Source organism: Nipponia nippon, unplaced genomic scaffold, assembly GCF_047370975.1.
Source record: "Nipponia nippon isolate SJK-2023a ecotype South Korea unplaced genomic scaffold, ASM4737097v1 scaffold_5, whole genome shotgun sequence".
Taxonomy (NCBI): Eukaryota; Metazoa; Chordata; class Aves; order Pelecaniformes; family Threskiornithidae; genus Nipponia; species Nipponia nippon.
Window position 1 is genome coordinate 28,895,279 of NW_028262369.1, and position 24,253 is coordinate 28,919,531.

Below are 24,253 nucleotides of genomic sequence, written 5' to 3' on the forward strand. Positions count from 1 at the left end.
TGCCAAATGATAACAGAATATTACATGTTTTGTTAACTGTGGTTTTCTATGAGTTGTTTAATATTGGGGAATGGAATAGATAAGCATATATGAGGGAGCAAGGATGAGGAGTAAAAAAGCAGGAAGAAAAGAAGAACAGGTTTGAAGAAGCAGAAAGTTGTTTGAAAACTGATTGTATAACATATGTATAGACACCTTAAAAGATCAAAATGGCTGTTGAAAGTGAAGCTGTAAATAGAAACCTTTAAGGGAGGTTTTCTACATGCCCAGATTTTCATTGCTGTTTTCTCATTTCTATGCCATTTCTCGGAAAAGACTGTTGGGTGTCCGGACACTCAGACAGGGTTGCTGTGCATGCACAGTAAATCCAAAATGTCTGACATGCATTGCTCTGACTGCAGGGAAATAACTGTACATTACAGGCTGGTTTGGAGGATGAGATTGCTTTTTTTCCAATTCATTGAACAAATGTGTTAAAGAACTAAAATGTGATGCTTTTGTATTTCACCAAAACTGCAGGGAAATCACATTTTTTCTCTTTCTTGTCATCAACACATTTTCTTTATTCATGTAACAGTAGGTGTCATTTTTCTTTAATTATGCCCAGCTATCATATGTTGCTTTTATTTGTTGAGGATGTTAGTTTCAGGAAAATAATTTAGACAGTTCCATTTTTCAGGCAACAATACACTAAATCCTGTGCTTACAAATTGCAATTAGATAAGAATTCTTCTTTCCACAATCAAATGTGGCAGTTTCTTACTGGAAAATAATGATGAATCAAACTTATAGTGTAAAATGGGAAGATCAAAGCATTCAACGAAAATGTAATGAAGAAAATACACTTTTATGGCTTGGCATTTTAAATGTCCTCTGTTATATATCACCGTGGCAGCATACAATAGTATAAGTCTTTCTTTGGGAATGAATACAGATTAACGCAGCCTCATTTTCTGTGTCAGAATTTACTTCTTACTGTGATGATATTTCTCCCCCCCCACATACCCCTGTCTTCCCACCCCTGGACCCTAAAAGTACTTTAAATATGTTTAGCCTGTCAACAAGCCTTTGCTAAAGGGCTTTGTAGCCTTTGGTAATGACTTCTAATTTACGTGACTAATTATCCCAGGATAAGTAGAGATGAGGTGCTTTAGGATAAGGCTAATCTGCATGTCTGCTGGAAGCTTGAATAGTGCATTTTATAAAGATACAAACCTCAGCAATTCAATGAAATTAAGGTTGTGACAAAAGGCAGGCAAATTCAAAATGAAGGCAAATACTTCTCTTCCTAAGCTGCTGCAGTTGGATGTGAGAAAGACGCTGACGGCATAGCACGAAAAGAAGCATCAGCCCTGATTCTGGAGTTTATTTGGATCTATATTGAAGCTTGAACAGATTTTGCCTATACTGTTTACATAGATATATTTTCATACAGAATTGCGTCATGATTTGCCTGTCTTCACCATCCATCTTGTCCCAATTGTGTTGCCTTATTCTTTAAAACATAGTGGTGATCCAGCTATGACCACCTGATTTATGCCACAGTATAAACAAGCCGTGATGTATGTAATTATGTATATACACATAGCAAAGAACAATTCAAGCACCAAAAACTTAGTCTAACATCTCAACGCTGCAAGATGTTATCCTAGATAGAACCAACTTATGCTGGTAACAGAGGAAAAGAACGAAAGAAAGGAAGGATAACACCCTTTCTGCTGAGCTGTGTGGTTCAGTTTTCAGAAGAGCTCTTGAATTTAGAGCTTGACCTCCACAACACTATGCAGAGCAATGCATAAGTACTTTAGGAAGTTTAGTCTCATTTTCAAAAGTGATTTAAGGTTTCAGACTTCTTAGGGTGCTTTTACAAAGTCAGTTGCAGATAGGTCTAGTGTTGCTTTAAGCTAGAGGGACTCACTCAGTTCAGCGCTGTTCTGCACATTTTATAGATGTTAGCAGCTACTTCCCATGCTCACATTTCTGAATGATTTTACAACTACAGTCAGTTCTCACCTGCAAGCTTAGAGGTGGGCAATGCTAGACTGTACCTGATCATGTGGACATGCCTTTAATTCTTACTGTACTGGCTGTTAAGGTCAGCTCTTTTAACCATCTCATTTCAAAGGCCAGACTTCTAGGATGTGCAAAAAGGAAGAATCAGACTTGTGTTTAGGTATGTACCCAAAATGTTGTCTTACTGGAATTGCTTTTGAAAACATGATGTCTAACTCTTTTAGGAGCCTACAATGCAGTGCTTAAGACATCTAGAGCTAACTTGCCCAGAGCAGAAGAATGACAGATTAGTTAATTCCCATTTCAATTACTTAACCACAGGATCATCATTCTACTTCACTCAAATTGTGGTATATTGATTTCTGTTGTGACTCAAAAGATTTTAATTTTTAATAAAAAGTTAGCATGATATTCTCTTTATGTATATAAATCCAGAATAATCTGCCTTTTGCAGACAGTGTAGTTAAATTGAAAGACCCCATAATACCTGTAATGTTTATAAGGATCTCTCCCAGAGTTCACTTAACTAGTACCCCCTTGCTTAGCTTCCCCACAGGACAGCAGTAATGCAAAAGCCTTTGAGGCCTAGATGAGAGAATTGTAACATAATGAACTTTTAAATTTCAATAACCCTTAACAAAAACTGCTATAAAGCTCCCATGGTATAGAATCAGTGTTTCAGAATATCAGCTGATGTAAATTACAGGGAAGTAAAGGGAAAAAGTTAACCAAAGCCTTTCACTCTTTCCTATCCAAGGCCAAATTAAAATTAATAGGTCTAGGTCTTTGGTACAGGCAAGTACTAAAGAACTTGCCTTAAATTGCTTGTAGGCTCAGCATATTGACCTCAAACTCCATTTTACTGAGAAATGTAGTAACAACTCAGGTGAACAGATTTCCTTTGGAAATCCCAGCCCCTGGTCAACTGAGAAATCAGGTGTAGCAAGTTTGCTAATGCAACCCACGTTCAGGGCAGTGCTCCTTCCTAAGCGATCAGCATGTCTTTGAAACCCTGTGTCCAGGTAAAAGCTTTTATACCAGCAATCCCAATAGTGGTAAAAAGTTTCTAGATGTTTTTCCATTTCACAGCTTATCTAACCCTGAGCTTCCATGGAAAAGCTACAGAGTGTAACTTGGCCTGAGTATTAAAAGGAAATTTCTTGGGGACCCTCTGTACTTTCTGGCACACTTCCCAGGAAAGGACTAATCAGTAAAAAGCCATTCTTCACACTTGTTCTTCGGCCTGTCCTCTGTGACCTGTTTTCTTGACTAATCCTGTGATTTTTATCCCAGCCAATACCAAATTGCCTCTGTTTCTGGCTGCTCCTGGCCAGCCCTATAACTCTTAGCTCCCAGCAAGATCCTGTGGGGAAATGTGGAATTCTGAGTGTTTTTTCTTGTTCCAAGATCTCTGCAGAATCAAAGGACAGTATAAGTAACACCAAAATGTAAGAACAGTAGCTTTCTCTGTATTGGTAAATGAAGACTTTTGTGCAGATGAGGTCCTCCCTAAAAGATAAAATGCAATAAGGTCAGTCTGTGTTATTGATGTTGAGGTTTCTAGTCCTGAAAGCAAAGAACCTCTTGTGACAAGTTTTACAGTGATGATCTGTGAAGCTTTTTTTTTGTTGCCAAAAGAGGGAGCCCTCACAGAATTATATATGTTCTTGGTGATGTTTCTGCTTTTGTGATCTGGTCTTTAAAAAGGTTGGATTTTTTTTTTTTTTCTTACAAAACTTGGGGCCTTTTTGGTTTATAAGAAAATAATTTTGTGGCACAGATAACTTGAGCAGTGAGTTTTGCCCTTTTCAGGTTCATGATGACCTCAGGTCACAAAGAAAGAAAATAAGCTTTTCATTTTCAGAGTTATACTGGCTGGCTATTATTAAGTACATGATGTGGTTTCATTAAATACCATATTTTAGCATTACAGTGTTAGAAATAATGATCCTGCCAAACTGGACAATACTGGTTGGGCACTGAACTTTTAAATGATCCATGATTTTTTGTGTTGTAATTTGGGTTCCATGCTGCCTTCTGTTTACGTGAGCTGGAATTATCAAAACTGGTACCCAGTTCACCTCTTAGCCATCCCAGAATGATTTTTTTTTTTTTTCTTCTGAAAGACAGTGTCTGAGAAGGATGAGTAGGATCTTTCCAGTTTATCTGATGATGTAAGGGGTAAATTAGTGCTGGGTTTATTTGTAATCGTTTGTAGGCAGATTCAATAAATTTGGAGAGACTTTGAGAATTATGCAACTTTTTATGAATTTTTACCAGTGGATTAGGTTCAAAGCCGTGAGAAAGTACAGTCACTTTTATTAGTGTTTATCTCTCGGGGGAAAGCCTTTGTCTCAGGCTCTGCAATAGAGACTGCAACAAATAATAAGTTTACCAGAGAGACTCTGTAAATGTTGATTCATGGTTCACCCTTACCTCTTTCTGAGCTTGAACTGGTTAAAGGAAACTCTGGCCAAGAGAAATTACAAGTATTTTACCTGATCTCTGCTGTCTTTTCTGAACCGGTATTGTTCCCTAGACTTCCCCTTTTGAAGAATTTCTTTTCAACCTAATGGCTTCTATGACTCTACGGCTCCAATACCCCATTTGGTATTTTCTCTGTTCTACACAGTAGCTCTCTTTTGTATTGGGATGTAGTCTGAGTGGATATGACAGTCCAGCATTTCATCTCTCCCCCAAATCAAAGCCAAACTTACAAAATAGCTTAACTTCATGGAGTTCAAAGCCAATAATTGGGCAGTAGGATTTAAAAAATACTTTTATTTGATCTTTGAGATATTTTGCCTTACTAGTTTTAAATGCAAATTCAGACACTCAAGCGTGACCTGTTTTAGCAAGATTTTGATGCTTAGGACCAGATTCTCAAAAACACGTTGGCACTTAGAAGGCATTTGGGTGCTTAATTCACTCCTAGGTCAGCTGTTCTTATAAATGTCACATCCTAGCTCTTGGCAAGACTGGAGCTTTATCTAGCAGGATTGTTGCATCAGAGTAAAATCCAGTTTAGAAATGCATATTGATGATTTGTTGTTAATAGGTATTGTGTGAAGATTGCTGTGTGATTATTGTATCATAATAGGGGTGAGATTCAGAATAAATGCAAGGACTAGAATGGCTGAGATAGGAAGGATCACATTTAGATGATAACTTTTCTTTCTCTTTTCCATTATAATGTTCTTGTCTTTTTGAACACTATTAGTATTCTCAGTGCTGTACAGAAACATTTGGGAGACTTAAGGCAGGAGCTAAGTCGATTGCAATCAAACTACATGATAAAACAGAAAAATCAACCCAAAAATAATTTTATGGGTTTTATTTAAAAGAAGAACATTCAGAGTTAAAACTGAAATGGCCAAAATGGGTGTTTCTGACATTTTATGGATGTTCTTCATAGGTAGTGTGCCTCCAAATATTGGATGCTCCTATGTACCATATGTGCTGCAATTCCTAAGCAATACAGCAGATGTTTTAGGTGATCAATTCAGAACTCACTGGCTTTGTTTAGTTCTCCCCATTCCCAATTTTATATGATGTGAATGTGCCTGTCATCATAAGTAGAGGAACAGTTCCATATTTAAAAATCTGTGCATAATTCAAAGTTGACACAGTAGCAATACTAAAACACTCTCCAGCCTAGAAAATCTCATGTTCCTCAGAGTCCAAAACATCCAGTTAGGAGAAGCCGTGGCCATCAAAAATTAGCTTTATGTGGCTTGAATCAAAACTTAACTATTTTTTTGAGTTTAGGTTTATTGTACAAGGCAGATGAAAGCTGACAGTTCTGATTTCTTTGCTGATCAGAGGGCTGGGTGAGCTGGTTTATTTGCTTATTTGTTTTTAAGAAAAGTTTCATCTTATTTCTGTGTAATCTCCGCCAAACCCAGCTTCCTAATGGCACCTTTTTATCTTCGGTTCTTCTCTTAACATTTTCTTTGTCTCTGCTCCTTTTGTGTGAAATGCTTTGCCAGCTCCTAGTATATGAAGTGCCTTTTTTGCCCTAAGATCATCTTTAAACCACCATTTTTTTTTTTCCCCTCGAGGACCTTTTTAACAGTAATCCCCAATGATTTTACTTAGTTTTCTGATCATGTGGGCTAGAAATCTATTCAGACTTCATTAAAAAGCTCATTTGAAAATACTAATTCTATTGTATTGTCTGAACTGTTTTGTCTATTTATTTGGGGATATAAAAAGACTTGAGATCTTGTATTTTTTCCAGTTGTAAATGAGTACAGATATGTATCTGATGGCTAACACATTAGCGAGACTCTCTTCTGGAGTGGTCTGTGGGGAATAAACTAGCTGCCTGCTAACACGTGTCTGCCTCTGTGGCGGCTGGGACTGGCGAGGGCAAGGGTGGCTGTGCTCCTGCACCCGCCCTGCATCTCCCCTGCAATCTGAACCTGCAGGACCCCGGTGGAGGGAACTACATTTCAAAAGAAAAAATGTTCTCTGTCTTCAGTGCCCAAAAGAAAAATTTAAGCTCACTGGGAACAGGAATGAACCTGACACCTAATTTTGCCACTATAAATTGGAACATTTACATTTGTGTTGGTCTTTAAAAAAAAAACAACCTGAAATATAGCTGTCTGACACAACAGAGTTCAGGCTAAGAACAAGGATAAATTTTCCTTACATGTTCACCTATGGAAACTTTGTTCACCTTTCCTGCAACCATGAAATTGGTTTGAAATGATGGACTGATAATTCCTCATGAGTTACTCTTGACATACCAGAGCGCTTTTGCTAACTAAAAAATATGTACTCTTTGGTGAAGCAAAATGCTTTTCCAAACACAGTGTGTAAATGTTATTGTTAACGTCTAAAAAATTAATTTTTAAGGCTAATATTCAATGAATGTTTGGAAACCTCTTGGATTTCTTGTAATAAAGGAAATGGAAGCAGCTTAAATGCAGAACTATATTTTTCTGAAAACCGGAAGTTTCAGAATGACTCACAAATCACAGGTAAACATCCACATTTCAAATTATCCAGATACATATATTTTCTGTGTAGCCCAAAGAACAACTGCTTTTTAGTAGCTCCATGACACAGTTACTACATTCTTGGTTAAATGTTTGTTACAGGTACATGAGTAAATCTCAACTTTTGTCTTCTGGAGATCTGATTCTGAGAGACGTGGTCTATCTTCAGTGACTCTCTCGGCAAGGGGAACTGGGGAAACTCAGCCTTTGGTTGGACTGAACCCTGAAACAACTGCACATTTGTGAGGCAAAATCACCAGTTTAATGTAAAAACTGGTTAATAGGGTATTTGGTTCCTTTCTCTCTTCCAGTGAAGTCCCTGTGTTTTGGGTGCTTCTCAAAACAGGCTTATATTTGTCAGTCACCACACAGATTTTTCACAAGCATTTCTTCTGTGTTTTTTAGCCAGTATGAGATACATATATCAGATAGCAGATCCCCAATGAATTGCTTATAGAACAACTGTAAAAGAGTGATAATTTGAAACAGTTAGCAATGAGGCTAATGAAAAGAGGATTTCAGACCTCTTATCTCTGTTCAGTGTACCGGACAAATGTTATTCCCTATTTTATTAGTCAGAATAACCTGACATGGACTGAAGAGAGGAACAAAATAGTAATATCTGGGTGGCCTCATTTTCTTACGCAGATCTCCATTCAAGGCTGCTCTCAAGCAAACTAACTCAGCTCAGTGATTTTGATGAACCAAACTTTTTTTTCTCCTTTAATATAACATGTCATATTATATATGACATATATAGCTCTCTTCAACAGTTGTGAATAAAAATGCTTCTGGAATGGTTTTCACAGTTTAAAGCGCCTGGGTGAAGGGTTTGGGCTAAAATGCCAAATTTCAAAAGTGAGATAAAAATGTTCAAATTTGGATGTATAGATCTAAATGCCACCTTGGTTCCAGTAGCCTTCATTTTACTGTTTATATTAACAATTCTAGAGACACCACCCATAGATTAAACGTTAATTGCGCTAGATAGTGTACAAAGGCAGAGTGACCCTGGTAGTGGCTGTAAGGAGACCCAACACTGCCATGTTAGTCTTTGGGAGTCTTGATATGGGTTGCAGCCTGAGTGGACCTTGTTCCAAGTTCTGTGGCTCAAGATATTCAGATATAGGGATTTAGTAATGATTTTGGCATGTACCATAGAAAACTACAAAAAAAAAAAAGCTTCAGAAATGAATGAGAAGGTATTGGGTCAATCTGGAAAGTAAGACTGTTTTTTTTACCTCCAGGACAGCTCATGCTCATTGCTGCCATTTGACTTCTCCAGACAGTGCTTTCATGGGCTGTAATTAAATATGCAGTTTTTAGAAGAATGAAGATTGGGATGCTCTGAATCATTTGTTAAGTGAATATGACAAGCAGGGGTCTGGTTTGGAAAAAGAATCGATTTTTTTGAGCAATAGAAAAACTAACTCACTACCATGGATTGTGAAAGGAAACAGACTCAAACTGAAATTAGATGAAAAGCTTGAAATTAGATGAGACCACAATAGTCGGACATATGAATTTATATATTTGTCCATACATACTAGATGCTAATTTAACTTTTCACTATTATTTTGATCACATTGTCTTGACTTATGCACAATAAACAAGGAACTTTGTACAGTATGGAGGGGGAAAGCTTTTCAGATAAAGTAATCCTCCTAAATTAAATGTGAAAACGCACAGTTATTTCCCCCTTCTCTCCTAGCTGTCCTTATTGCAGAAAAGTTTTTGGCTGTAATGGTGCCTCGACAGACAGAGCAGAACTTGGAGGGGTGGAGTTAGCTGCCTCCTTGCTGCAAAAGATAAAATTCTGATTTTGTCCAGCTTTTGTGCAAGTCTTTGGAATCAGATGTTTCCTGTCTTATTGGTTTACATTCCTATAATATTAGCAGTTTGAAAATGCACATGAAACTGGGCTACAGCACTTCCGCTGGATGGAGCAAATGAGGAAATAGGGAAAGAGAGAGGAAAAGTGAATGTGACAGGAGTGCAGGGCCAGTGAATTTAGAGCCGAAGATTAAAAAATAAAATCGTCCAGTCTGGTGCATTGGAAATCAGTCCCATTGACTCCCCTTACACTGATTTCCTTTGGCTCCTTAAAGAGATGCTGCTTTAACTAGGAAATGTGTGTGCTGCCATGTTTCTGTTGGTGACAAAATGCTAGCTTGGTCTTGGATAGGTGTGATAATTTGGAGTATTTCCTAGATTTTTCTTCTGTATCTACAATACGTAGCCTATATCAATTCCTTGTCTGTAAGTGTGGTGTGTGTATACAGTTTTATAAACATTTACTCCTCTCCGTACATTGCAGAAGTCAATAGGCACACCTCGATATGTACACACCTGCATATACATACATGAATATTTATATGTGTCTGTGATTGTATATACATACATGCAATATATTTTTGTGTGTACATATATACAATCATAGTAACGGTAAGTGCAAAACTAACTTTCAAAACAGAATAAGCTCTGTCTTTTCCTTTTGAATGCTTGGATGCATGGAGCTGTAGGTGTGAGACTGGTAGCTTTGAACCTGAATGGTGATGGCGCAAGTGGAAATCACTACAGCAGGATTTTGGAGATGCTATAGCCTGTAGATCTCATGCATACCGCTTTGCAGTCATAAAGTTCTCCCAACATTTACTCTACTTTGTGCTATACAGAAAGCCCAGGTGGGCTTACAGGCAAAAAGTTTAGTTTGCTTGTAGAGCTGAAATATGCTCTGTTGAATGTTTAAGTTTCTGAGATGTTTGAATGTGAGATACCAGAAATACAACCTATTATCGAGGCTTTCTTCTAAATAAAATGGCATGCATTACCACTGTATACGAGTCACTCGGTTGCCTTTAGATATTACCATCTTTGAGTGGAAAGGGAGTATATTTTGAGTGTTTGCAGAATACCTTCAACCACTGGAACTATGATCTGGAAATTGCTGTGCTGTGTTCTCACACAGCTTGCCTGCATCTCAGGCAAACTCCATCACCTTAAGAGAAAATAACACCTGAGATAAACACAACCAAATAATTCCCACAAAATCAGAAATAAAGGCAGGGAGCTCTTGGAGGGGGAGGGATTTAGGCTCTAGGGAGTCAAAGAAAATGGCAACTAGAGAAGTTGTGTTCTCTCATGTTTATTTTTACTCTGTTGCTGAATCACAGGGACTTTTCAGCACATAATTCATAAGTTTTATGCAAGAAAATGCAATAATTTTGGGGAAAATTTATATTCAGAAGGAATTTACTCGTGTTGCATCTTTTATATATCTTTTTCTTCCTTCCATTTGTATTGCTATCCTTATGGTGTGAAACCACAGGAGCCTTGTTTCTTAAAAGTTTATCAAAGATGTGTTTCTTTTGACTGGGCTCAGGTGTATTAGGAAGTGGATCGTGTCAGTGCTGTAATTCAGAGCTTTGTTTTCCAGTTAAGTGCTGCCCTGAGCAGAATTCTAATATGGAGCAGGAGCCAAACCAAGTGCAAACACATGCTGGTCCCCAAACAAGAAGGTATTTAACTTTTTACAAAGAAGGACTCTTCTAGTGAAAATTTCTTGTGTTTCAGAAAACTTCCCAGTAACTCCCTCAGAGTTCTAGGTGTTTTTATTTCTCTTTTCATAGAATTACATTTTTTTTCAAAACAGCATTTTCTTTGAACCCAAGTCAGCCTTCCCACCACCAGTGTGCTGGCTATTCTGGCATGATGACAGTTCGTTAAATTTAGTTAGTGTTAGTCAACATGGAGAGAGCAGGACAACTGCTACTGGTTTAGCTGGTAGCTAAACTACTCAGGTAGGATGCGGATATTGGAACATAAGTCCCAGTTTCAATAAATATTTAGTTAGTTATACACAGCAAAAGGAGGTTTGGGAGAAATGATCTGCTGGTCAGAGCACTCATAGCTGGATGTAAGCAGCTGAAGTTCAATCTCAAGGTCCAGATGGGGCAGAGCATGGACGTAAACCTCTGGATTTGTGCTTCCCTTATGGTGTGATCACAGGCTCTTACAACTGCATGTTTGGTTTTAAAATTGCATATGTTGGGGGTTAATCTGTCTTGTCTGTTATCTAAAACAGCCCATAAACAATGGCTAGTTAGTCGATATCCCATTACTGGTATAGGTAGATATGCTTTGTTTCTAATTAAACATTCACTGAACACTGTTGCTTACCCACCACCCCCCACCCCACCCCCCCCCCCCCCAAATGGTGGACTTTAAAGTTCAAAATTGCTTTTACTAATGCTGCTCCTTTCCTTCGTACGACTTAATGCAAGACAGGAATTCACAACTAAAGAATGGCTGTGCAATGCCTAAAGCGATCTGCATCATGTATAGATTTTGGTTGTTAATGGCACCGTGTGTGGTCTCTATAGGTTTTCCTGCCCTTGTTTGCTCTTTTTTTCAAAATAAATAAAATTCAAAGAGAAGCTTTTATTAGCTCCTGCTGCTTACTGTGTACTTCAAGACATAATCCACTGTTTGTGGCATTACAGTAATCTCTATGGGCATTAAGTAATTGATGTCACAAGCACAGGATTCTAACCACAGCTCTGCAATTTACATAATAATACACCAAACTATGAAAAACCTGCATGGCGATTTGTTACCAAAACAAACCTTTTAAAATGCTGAGTTAAATTGTGGAATGAGTAGATCCCGAACCCTTGCTGTGTAAGTATATATGCTTCATTTAAAACATGCACATAGCCACAGCCACCTTCTTCTTAGTGGAACTACAAAGAGGCTTGATTCCAACCTGAATGTGGGGTCAGATAATGGAGAAATGGACCTTATTCTCTTCCTTCATTTCTTGAGGGCCCAAAGCTTTTGGAGAAAAGCAGAACAAAGTTTGACAAAGTATTGGCTATATCATCCATTCTTTTTCCCCAGTCTTTATGGGGGCAGAAATGCTAGTGTTTGTGCATGTACTCCATATACTCACATACTCTACACAGGCTGCAGACTGACTAGAGCACTGGCTATCTGTACATTAATTTGTCTCAGCATTTCAGGCTTGAATTAATGAGAATAGAAGCCTATGAAATCGGGAGCTCTGAGTCAAGTTTGCCAGTTGGGTTCAATAGAGTGATTGGATTTGCTTGCCATATTTTGACTTGGGTTAAAAAGAGACTGTTACTAACTAAGCAAGGATGTCCTTTCACATGCACGTCTGAGAAGACGCACTGTGTATGCATATATCATCAAACCATACAGTTGCTATGAATCTACCTTTATGTTGCTTCACTGAGGTGCATAAGGATGCTTGTTATTTTACAGATGCAGAAGGATGGAAAACTTAAGAGGCTTTCTGTCATCGTAACTCTCATTGGCAAAATTAAGGATCAGTTAATTCCAAAGCAGTTCATTCCTCCTTCCTTCCAGAGATAATATAGTTGTTTCAATGACTTTTTGTTGTGATTGTAAATATTTATAGTGAACTGATGTGCTTTTTTTGGTTCCTAGTGGTTCAGTAAGAATCTGGATACTATCTTTATGAGTGCTCTCTGTATAAATATGGCAACCTATAGAAAAAGCACCAGTAGACGTCACTCAAGAATATGTGGAACAGACTGTGAATTTGTGTGACCAATAAAACTGAGTGTGAACATTTCAAATGGCCTCTGCTGTGCAGGTGCTCAGGTTGCTCAGCCTCCCACGGCTGTTCCTTTGGACAGTGGTCTGCTGCTTTTGGTAGTAATCTGCTCACCAAGGCTTTGGGGCTGTGATGTACTACTACTGCCATAGGTACTACAGAGTGTTTGTATGTATGCCCAAAGATACTTTGCATGGCTTTTCAATCTTTCCTTAACCTTTGTTGTATTAATCTTCTTTCTAAATAGCTTTTGAGCACAACGGGACTGTAAGAACATTATGCATGAGTTTTGTGTTCCTGAGATAAATAGGTGAAGGGGGGAGAAGGAGAGGTCTTAGCTACTTGTTAGGCAGTGTTTCTGAAAAATAAGAAAGTACCATGTATCCTTGGCACTTAGGTTTTGGGAAAGAAATATGCAGGTGTCAGATATTAAGTAGAAGAACTGGAAGGATGAGTAAAGTAGCTTAACGGTTTGGTGCTGCCTTTCACCATTTGGACTTGGTTTCGATTCTAAACCAGAATTGATTTACCAAATATTGCAACGATTAAATGTCTGTAGAGGTCACTGTTAAAATGGTTTAAAATGCTCATTACAGCTCTTAGCGTGAGCGATAACATATCCCAAACCACTTTATAAATGTTCTCCCACACCTATATTATCAATAATTGATTCCACAGAGTAGGCTACAGCAGATGCAATTTACTAAAATCCCAGTCAGGTGTCAACAAGCTGACTGGCTCATTTTATCATTATACCAGAAAACTTTAGAAGCTAATCATAAAGGAAGTACAAAATGTGAGATCTTGCTTCATTATATGAACAAAAGCCTGTGATTTCAGGATGGAAAGAGAAGATTATTGCTTGGTATAATGTAATTTGAAAAAAAAAAAAGAAAGCTTTAAATCATCAAATTATCCATTTTAACAGGATTTGAAGTAGTAGTTTATTGGGGTCATTACTTAAATCGAGAGTTTCTCTTTGGCGATAAGTCTTGCACTCTGAAGAGAAGGGGGTACAAGTAGCAAAACTCGCATTTGAGAAACTAGACAGATGTGAAATGCTCACTGAGTTATATTTACTTTTTTCTAACACCTTCCTTTATCTAAGCCTTCATTAGAAAGTTTTCCAGGTGTTGATTAGCCCTGAATACTTCTTAAACTGTCCAACAGCAAACAACTAAAAGAAGGCTTACACTCCTCTACCACAGAAGCATCTTTTGCATAGGAGCAGAACACACCGAGGTGCACAGCTTGTCACCTGCCAGGTAGCAATGTGAAAGGATGGGACACAGCCTTTAACCTCTTCCTCTCTGCACCTTCTCCCTCCTCCCTCCCTTCGACTGTAAATCCCACCAGTGCAAAACCAAGGATGCCTATGGTGGTGCTTGTGGGCAGCCGTGTTGTGCCATCCACACCATGACAAGTTGCATACTTGGGATCTCTTTGATCTTTTTCTGAACTTTTGGGTTCTTTCATAATATAGAGAATAGCTTTCAAAAGCATTGACATTACAGAATGTGGCAATAATAAAGGCCACAGAAATGTGAAATTCACCCTTCAGTACATACTCAGCTTTATTTTGTGAGAAGATGCATTGGTTTCAATTACTCTTATGTCAACACAGCTAGTTTATACAAGAGAATCACTAATTTAGAAGTTAAAAGGAAAAGGCACAATTAGTAACAACTTGTGGCAAAGCTTCCAGGAAAAAAAAAAATCATGCACTTGATTTCAATTTCAAACCCTCTGAATTGCATAGTAGATTGAAGACGGTAGGGAGAGACAACTGTTCAAACCACATTAAAATTAGATGGGAGAGATCAATAGCAGAGACCAGGCTGGGTAAAATACATTTAGGAAGACAAAGTCCTGCTGTAGTCCCAGAGAGTCAATTCTAGCTTCGTTTGGATGAACTATGGCAAGAGATGTTAGTGAGATGGGCAGCCTGCCTTTGGGTTCATAGCTGCAGAAAATACTGCACGCAGAGTGAAGGCAGTGAAATGGCACAAACTCAACAAGAACTTTCTAAAGCTGAAGTTGATCTCAGCTCTGGGATTAGGAGTTTCACATGGAGATTCAGAGCAAGGCAGGTATAGATGCCCTTATGGTCTAGAGAAACCCCTGCCAGAGCACACTGTCTCCTGGGATGCAGGTGCACAGGACTGCTAAAGGAGCTCCGGCACATCAGCCTCATGTGTGTGATATATGGGTGGCTGGCTGCCGTCTCTGCTGACCAGCTCTGCTGGATGTTGCGGGCTTGGAGATGATGTGCTGGGACAGAAGGCAGGGGTAAGGATATCTTTCAGATCCTGGCTGGAGGAGGAGTGTAGGAGTAGGAAGATGACTTTATAATTGCTTTTTTTTATCACTCTTTCTGACTATATTGACTTTATACTTGACACAGCTTTGGCTGGCAAGTGAGGCCCAGATACATTCAGAATTAGATATGACTAGGCTCATTCTTACATGAGAAGAAAATTGTCGGTTGCTACAGAAACAGCTCCATATCAGTCTCATGGGGCATCTTTGCATCTGGCTTTTTTTCCTTCTCTTTTGCTAATCTGTAGATAAGAGTCAAAGCAAGTGCACCAAATCCCACATCCATATAAAAGGTTGGAGGAACTCTGCAGAGAGCAAAGTGTGAAAGAACATCTTGTAGATAAGCTAAACTTAAATGAATGAGTTAATTTACACCCCCCTACAATTTTTTTTCTAGTCTTGCAACTCTCGCTGAGCTAATTGAGGTGAAAATTAAATGACACCAGTCAGCAAATATTTTAAAGACCACCAACATCAAGAAAGAGAAAGGAGGTACTCAGAAGGGAGTTACTAAGAAAAATTTAGGAAACTATCCGAGGGGTGAGTTAGAATCTGTGTTGGGAAAATTGCGTATTGCAGTGGAATAATAATCCAGATTCACTTTCAGGCAAGTTGTTTAACTTGATAAATTAAGGAATTAGTTAAAAATAAGTGTATATTATGGGTGAACAGGGACCATTCTGCACACTTCAGACCAGCTCACCAATGAGGTTTTTCAACTGGTTTTCTAAAATGTAATGAATTCTTGATGCTTAGTAGATTAATATTTATTGAGTGAATCAATGTTTAATTTATTAAAAATTTGCCTTCCTTGTATTTTAATATGATTTATTACTCGTCAGTGCTTATTGCATTAATTAAAGATTGTGTTAATTTTGTGGAAGTGAACACGATCTGCTGCAGGTTTGCTGCAGAGCCCGAATGCACTGTAGGGACCGTGCCTCTGGGTAGTACCAACGATAGAAAACTGCAGGAGGTGAGAAGCCAGTATGAATCACCAATGGCCTCTTCCTGCCCTTGGGCTTTCAAATAGCCAGCAAAGTGAAAATGAGGATGCTGCCCCTTAAGGGTAGGACAGGATTATAGCAAGAGATACTGCGGTGGTACAGGGAATCTTTCTGTTTGCCTCTTATGAATTATGGCTGATGCTGTGGAAGTAATTTTGAGTGTTTCTCATGGAATGCCTTTTTGTCAATGTAGGTGAAATCCAGCCCTAGCGATATGGGAAACTGTCACCTCTCGCCCGACCAGGGACAATAGTCATTACATTTCAGTGCTCAGGTTGTAAGTAATTCTTGGGATAGTAGGTTGCCTGAAGACTGAGATAGTCCCAAGCATCTCTGCAAGGGCAGGTGTTCGAGAAGTGGAAAATTACTAAAGGCAGAACAAAAAAAGCCAGACATCTTGTGAGATGAGTCTTTCAAGAAATCTGTCAAAACAGGGAGAGGGTGATCATGCTGGAGGGGGGCAACAGCTGCAATTTGCATCTTTCAGCACTGAAGGGAGAAGCGGATATATAAAGCCCCACAGCCATGATACTTCTGATGCAATTATTTTATTAATCTTTGTGACACTTGTAATGTCTCTCTCTTTAAATTCAAATCCTGCTGCTTTTATAGCTACTTATAAGTGTGTCTGTATGTTTTTTAAAAAAATTCATCTAGTTACTAGACTGCTTGCATCCAGCTGAGCCCTGGAAACAGCGGAGAGCTAGCCCCTGAGATCTGAGAGTAGGCTTGAATTTCCGGAAAGTGATTGGATCCATAATTAGTGCATTTTTGCATGTTTAAATGCATGATTCTGGAATGCACTTTGCTGTTTCCTCCTCTCCAGGGCTTGGGTGAGTGTGCACAAACTTCCCTTGCCGAGCTAAATTAGAGAAAACTCTTCAAGGTCTGCTGAAGGTCAGAGCAGAGAGATTTTTTCTCTCTCAGTGCACTGGTCAGGCAGTAACCACCGTGCTCCAGCCTGGAGCGTTTGGGAGGAGCCAGTGCCAAAAACCTGGTGGCATTTCAAATCCCTTGCAGCAGTTAGGTGTTAGTTGCAAAAGATCAGTGCTGCTCCACTTGAAGTCAGAGAAATAACTTGTGCTTAAAGTTGAGCACATCCACAAAGATTTCCTGGATCTGGAGTTAATTTGTTTTTTTTTCCAAGGCCAGCTTGAAGGCAATGTCCAATCAGGAAAAAAGTTACAAACTGAACATTTGACTTGTAATGATTTCATTTTATTTCCTATTTTGTTTAGCCTATTCTATATGCTTTTGTTTTCCTGCAGTATCAAGTTAAGCTATTTAGTTTTTTATTTAACGTTTATATTTACCCTAGTTAATAGAATCAAGTTAGGACTGGGGGCCAGTTGGGCTACATGCCTTTCTCTCTATTCCAAATCTCTACATTTCATAACCTTCTTTCATGCAGGATATTTATATTCCACCTTTTTTCCCAGTAGAGAAGCTTTCACAGAGTATGGGCTTTGGATATATATTTTCTGCTCTAGCTGTTCATTAGATATACAGCATTTGGAGTTCCAGGTGTGCTGAGAAATGTAAGCAAAGCTTTTGGCCCAGTGGGTGCTATGCCCTGACATTTCATAGTTTTCTATATATGAATCAGGATTAAGGCACAGGATCTATATAAAATTCAGCTCATTAGGAGATGTTTTGTCTCATGGCTCGCACTGGGGAGGTGGGTCCTTTGCTTACACTATTGCTTACTTTGCCTTATTGCTCCCTGGGAAAGGAGGATGGGGTGAGCAGACCCCAGCTGAGTAGGGACAGCATTTCTCAATGACTCTTGTGGAGGTGACAGAAGACAGCAGCAGGGTCTTCTGCTCCCTTTAACAATTACCCTGGCACACCTGGAAAAAGGCTTGGCATAGGCTGGCTTTAGTATTTGATAATAAAGCAAATGTGATCAAGCACACCACTAAGGTCATAGAATGACTTGTCAGAGTTAAAAGAACAAGGAGTACCTATGAAAGCAGACAGGAATGGATTTTCTCACAAATATGATTTGTGTTGTACATGAGTTAAGGTACTGAAGGCCAGGAAGGTTTCAGAAAATGTGTTTTTTCAGCCTGACACCCCACTCAGCTTCCCAGCAGGCCTCATTCACTGTTGGACATATAGCTTGAGCACATTCAGTGCATGATCAACTGTGTCCGTACACTTTAGCCACTGAAGCTTTACTTATAGAGAAATGATGGGTTTGGAAAGGAGTTTCATCAGTCATAATTTCCAAGGAAGAGCGTTCACAGTAGGGAATACCAAGTCAATGTTTCCTCCTCAAGGACTTTCAGCTGTCACCCAGGGAATACAGTGAATGCTGTGATGAGAATTAGATTAGAAAAAGATCAATAGGGCTGACAATAAATGAAAGTAACACAGACATTATTGAGCAGATTAGGAGAGAGAAATTAAACTGGACAGTATAATCTTCAATGCCAGCTAGACACACTAATGTTGAGCAAAGTTAGGAAGAAGAAAGTGCTATGAAGAAGAGGCAGTAACAGTCTGTCTGTGAGATGGGGAAAGCCCTGCTGGTGATGGAAAGCTCTCAGCCCACAGAAAGGTGGAAAAGGATGATAATGGTCAAGGAGCACTTGGATTTCAGTGGCAGGCCACAGAGAGGCAATGGTGGGGAGATCACCTAAGGCTGCGAATATGGAGTAGGCAACAGCTTTGGCTACATGTTACAGGGGAAAGGGAACCTCAGATGCACTCCACCATCACCAAGGCATTGGTGGGATAGCTTGTTCTAGGCAAAAAAAAAATTCCTAACCTTCTCATAGTACTGGTTGGTTTGCCCTGTGAAGGTCTGCAGCCCTTCCAGAAACCACTCTTCTGTTTAAACTTGATTATTTGCCATAATAACTCCCTGTGTTTTGCTGTCTGTACAGATATCCAGTGATGATCAAGTCTGGCAAGCTTTTGGGGTGAGGGATATCTGGTGCAATGAGATCCATGGGCTGACTGCGCTCACCATGAAAAGCAGCTTTCCTTTTATCAGTCTTGAGTTTGTCTAGATCCTCTTACATGTCTTTGAAAGGTTCACCCCAAGGCAATATAATTGTGTTTGATCACATGCAGGCTATGAGTCAGTGATTGATATGAATAAAGAACTTAGAGTTTCTTGTCTTGGTTCCTTGTCGTCTTCCCTGTGGAATCAGAAATCACTTTTATAAATATATCGGTCCATCTGTGCTTCTAGCTATCCATTTCAAGTATATATTCCAAAAAAGAAATAGTAACACTTTATAAGTGCAAATAAAAACACATTAAAAGGACTGAGCGAGGGGTTTTTTTTCCTGCTCATAAAGTACATGTGGATCCCATCCAAAAGAGTTGCTGTGAGCCATGTAACTTGTAATTAATTCTGCTATAAATGTCAGAACACTTACTTTGCAGGTCTAAGCTGACCCACTAAAATTAGTCCCCTTTTAACAATTCCTTTTATAATTTGTTTTTCAGCAGAAACGGCAGCTTGACCTCCTGACAATAACCAGCCCTGGTAAGTGAGCTCTGCCGCATGGCTCTCTTCTTTTTCTTAAAGAGATGGTTGTCTAAATGTCTTTTTCCCCCCTCTCTGACATGCAAAATGAAAAACACTGTTCCCCAGAAAATCTTTCACGTAATAACAAGTGACAGCTATATTGTGCTTGGCAAAGCCCCGGGCAGTTATCCATTCACAGAGCTGCCTCTTCAGACCTTTACTCTATGAATTTGAGTGCTGATATTTCTTTAAGCCTCCTGGGGTTATAGTTAGCGGTATGTCTGCAGGGCAAATGCCCTCGAATTCACAATGTGTGTTCAAGTATCACCAAAATGCAAGTTTGACTTTCCTTGGTGGCAAATGTGAGCAGTTTGGGGAGTAAGGAGATGGTGGCCCTCTGTGCACGTGGTGGGAATCAGGAAGTCCAGGCATAGGTCTGGAGAAGCCCAAAGTGGGTCAGAAAATATTTAGGGAAAATTAAAATGCTCTAAACGATCTGCTTCATAATGGCTTTTGCCATTTTCCTATTGAGGAGATAAACCAAAATGTGTTATACTGGGAAAGTGTTGGGCTTTTTGGCATAGTGAGTTTCAAGGGTCTCAGCACTGTGATTGAAATGCAGGTCGTTTGAATAGTGCTTCTCTTTGATCTCAGCTCTTAAGGCTGGGTGGCTTTTAATTTATTGCTATTTTTTTCTGGCTCAGTTTCTTTCCATTAGCTGCTAAAGAAGTTTGCTGCCCACCAGCTGTAGATGTACACCATGCTTGAATGGTGCTACCTTTTTGTTTAACTTTTTCAATTTTTCAGATGTATGTACGTATTAAGCTTTCAGTTTGGCTTTAACTGGGACTAATGAGTTCTGGCTTTAACTGGGAATAATGTGTTAGCAAAATGAACAGGTGTTATGGGAAGTGAACAAAATCTGACACACATTTGCTTGGATAACAATTTTGCATCAATAATTGTTCTGACACTCTAAATGTAGATATCATCTGTGACATGGTTTCTCCTTCACTAACCTTGTTAAAATAATAAGAATTAAAATAAGGAGGAGGAACACTTTGTTGGGACAGATGTTTGAGGCTATTGGCAATTGCATCACATTTTTGCATGTTCACTTTTCATGCAGTTTGCAATTATGTTAATGTATGCTCAGGGCACTTGCTGATAAAAGCAACAATACAGTGTGATACAGCCATTGTCACTATTCTGTCTGTAACTTCAAGGACAAACATAGCACATTTTTCATTTTTCGTATCTTCAGCATTCCCTATTTCTAGAAGAAAAAGAAAAATATCTCTGAAGGTCTTAATCATAATAAACACTCAGATCTTGGATAAGGGCACCAAAGTCCACAGACTTTTCTTTTAATAGGAGAAAAGGAGGGCTGGGGACCAGAATAGCTTAATATGATACTTTTCCGTAAAACAAATTCATAATACCTTCCTCATAATTTCAGATACAGTATTCACTGGAACAATGAAAGGGTTGACTAAGTTGAGTTTGTGCATAGATGTGATCACAGCAAGTAGCTATCACTTCAGATCTCTCAGTTTAATACAGCAATCTACTAAATCAAAAAGCAATTAGGTGGAAGGATCAAAATAGCTAAATACTAAACCAACTTTCAATGTGTAGTTAGACATACTGCACTAAAAGGGGGGAAAAAGCTTTCCATAACATGTATTTTTTTTCTGAAGTGCAAGTTTTACCCTTTGATATTTAGCCAGAAATCTACAATAATTGGCTACATAGGAAAAAAAGTAGTATTTGTGCCATGATTATATAATTGAGTGCCTGCAGTTTTGCTTTCAGTAAAGGCATTTTCAAAAGAAGCCTGATGCTGGATCAGGCCGAACTTACTTAAGAGCCTAAAGCTGAGATTTTTCAAAGAGGCTGAAAGAGTTAGGCACTTAATTCATAGTAGGATTGGAAAACGTCAACCTGTGGATTAAAGGGTCCAGTCTGGGCCTTACAAATAAAATAAAATAAAATAAAATAAAATAAAATAAAATAAAATAAAATAAAATAAAATAAATCACAGTCTTGAGGCTTTTATCTATCTTTGGAGACTGCAACTTTTAAATATTTCATTCTTTCAATCCAAGCTCTAAGATCTGACATCAACAGTCTGCTTTTACAAAGTCGTGATATCGTTTATGATGGCTGAGATCAGCCATAATCACTGCCATCCCTTAATTTACTGATTAAAGTTAGGGAATGGGCTATTTATTTGCAGCTGTTAATCCTTTGGGAGTTGTTCCTGTTCTCCACCTTGCCGCAGGCAGGCAGCCTTCGTTTGTGGTGGGGGTCACTCAGCCTTATTGAATGAAGTTTGAATTGAAGTATGAAAGTCCTCCATGTCTCACAAGCAGTAGGAGCCACCAAAGCCTTATTGCTTAATTTTAAGAACAGACAAAGGACTTCAAAACCAAAGGTGACCTCTGTGATTTGCACTTCTGTCATGAAGAATATCATCTTTCTTTTGTGTGTGTGTGAAATTCTCGAACCAGTTTTCGTACATTTAATCAAGAATTGCTTGGTGATCCCTTGCAAGTATTACAACAGCTCTTCTCCATGTGCCACTAAAAAAATTTCCAAAACTTGATCAGCCAATTAATGAGATTAATTGCAAGGTAAAATAATGCCATTAATGTCAATAAAGGTCTGTTGAGACACAAGTGCCTAAACATTCAAAAGACAGTTTGTGGGATCACAGAGACCTTATGTTACCTCATGGCAGTTGCGCTGTCTCCCCTGGCCATGGTTGTTGCACGATTCTGCAGGAATCATTAACATTAACATTAGCATTTGCATGTTAAACTGAACAGGTATAGATCATTAATCTGTAACCTGGACTGAGGGCACTCTGGAAAAAAATGGGAAAAAAAGGAAAAGGAAGAAATGCAGAGGGTGAGAGCTGCAGCTCCAGCTACAGATTTTGTATGCAACATACAGAGCCGACCTGTGCCAGCGTCCCTAAGAAAACAGCTACGGAAAGCTCTGTGATATGCCCCAAACTGGAGGAAGACTTTGCTTTGCTGTGGGTCTCCAGAAACAGCCAGACACAAATGATGCATAAGCTGGGAGCGAGCCAGACTTCCTCATGCTCAAATATATTCCTTTGAAGTAACTGACACCCATGTAAAATGTGGAGGGGAGTTCACTGCTCTGCCTTACTGCTGAGTAGCTGGAGGAATGTTAAGTTAAATTTATCAGTGCTCTCGCCACACTCCTTTCTTCGTGCCCCTTGACATGTGAGTTACAATTAGACTGTAACACGCTGTATGGTTCAGGGTGCCAGAGTCAGAGCTGATGTGCGCAGTGGGGTGGGGGAAAGATGTTAAAAATTCATCAGTAGCTGGCAGGGACGTGCTGGCAGGGAGTGGGACATAATGAGGCTTAAGTTTTGGTAATTTAAATTTTCTTTAAACTTAGTTTTACCTCTGAATTTGATCCAAAACATTTCCTTAACACTTCTTCTAGTTGACTTTGGGTTTTAGAACCAAATCTTCAGGTGGTTTAACTTGGCCTTGCTGCACAAAGGACCTGAGGATCTGCCCTTAATTTCTACGTGATCATGTTCTAATAACGCTTTGAACATGCACCATACAATCACATCACATTTTGTGGTAACCACTCAATAGTTGCAAATAAGATATCCCTGTTTCCATAGTTTTTCCATGGAGACAAAGCTTTTTGCATCTCCTGTGTTTACGATAATAATACAGCTTTCCAATTTCTCTTCTCAGTAAGGTAAGTTCATCTCCCACTGAAGGATTTTTTAATTATTGATACCATAAATGGAAGTGTGTTGGAAACTATTGGCTTTGAAAATAGCTAACGTGATATTATCTAAGAACCATCAGGAAAATTCTTTTGAAATTCTTTTTGATTCAGCCGTCCTCAGGGCTTTATCCTTCTCTACCAGTCTCTCTACTGCCAATTTAAAATAACATTCTCTTGAAATCAGTCCAATGTCAGGAGAAATTCATCAGCACCGTAGGTGCATGTTTCCCAGATGTATATAAACCTACTACATTTGGCAGCAGTAAATTGATTGCATTTAAAAAACCTGGGGTAGTTGAATATTCCATAGTGCCCAGCTTGGCTACAGCATGGAATATAAAGTATTTTAAGTTTCTTTCAGCTCTGTTTTAGGTAAGAGTAAAAAAAAGTAAGAGCTTAAAATAAAGTAAGAGCTGACTCCATAATTCCTGCCTTTTGATTTACTGAGATTTTCCTCTCACCACGTTCGAGGTTTACATGCAGGGATGGAGTAAGATATCCCTAATCTCTGTGGAGCGGCATTGAGATTTGATCAGAAATGTTAATGAACTTGTGTGTGCTTCCCCCTAATATTTAAGCTCTTACACTTTTAAACAGGGAAAAAAGCTTGATTTTAAAAGTATTTATCAGACTGATGTATGTGGTGAAATATTCTCCCTCCTTTAATATCGTCAGTGCTGCATGCTCTAAAAATGTCTCCGTTTCATTAATTTGTGATACACTGCTACACTGAATTCTTTTAAGGTGGCTTTAGTTTCTGCCATACATATTTTACTGCTTTAAATTATAGATATAGGACTGTTGCCTAGTTAATTTCCTCTGGTTAGGAAAATATATTTCTACTCTCCTGGCATTGCATAAAGTGATATGTGGGACTTGCTGTATTTTTTAGCTGATTAAGTTTTGCATTTCTACATATTACTGCTTATGAGATCTCAAGTAAATCTGTGTAAAGGAAGGAGAAGTTTTATAGTATATTTGAAAGTTTCATTTAACTATAAATTCCACCACTAAGCCCACCTACAAGACTTTT

At 38.8% G+C, this 24,253-nt stretch overlaps 1 protein-coding gene across 3 annotated transcripts in view; it reads left to right on the top strand.

Moving 5' to 3' along the window:
• BEND5 (BEN domain containing 5) overlaps positions 1-24,253 on the top strand; it is a 963,465-nt gene that overhangs the window by 495,861 nt on the left and 443,351 nt on the right. For 2 of the 3 annotated variants that reach the window (XM_087732924.1, XM_087732922.1), the window contains exon 7: positions 19,410-19,449. In XM_087732924.1, the coding sequence (XP_087589050.1) occupies positions 19,410-19,449 (40 nt within the window). The remainder of the gene's footprint in view (positions 1-19,409; positions 19,450-24,253) is intronic. The other variant, XM_087732923.1, reaches the window with a different exon arrangement.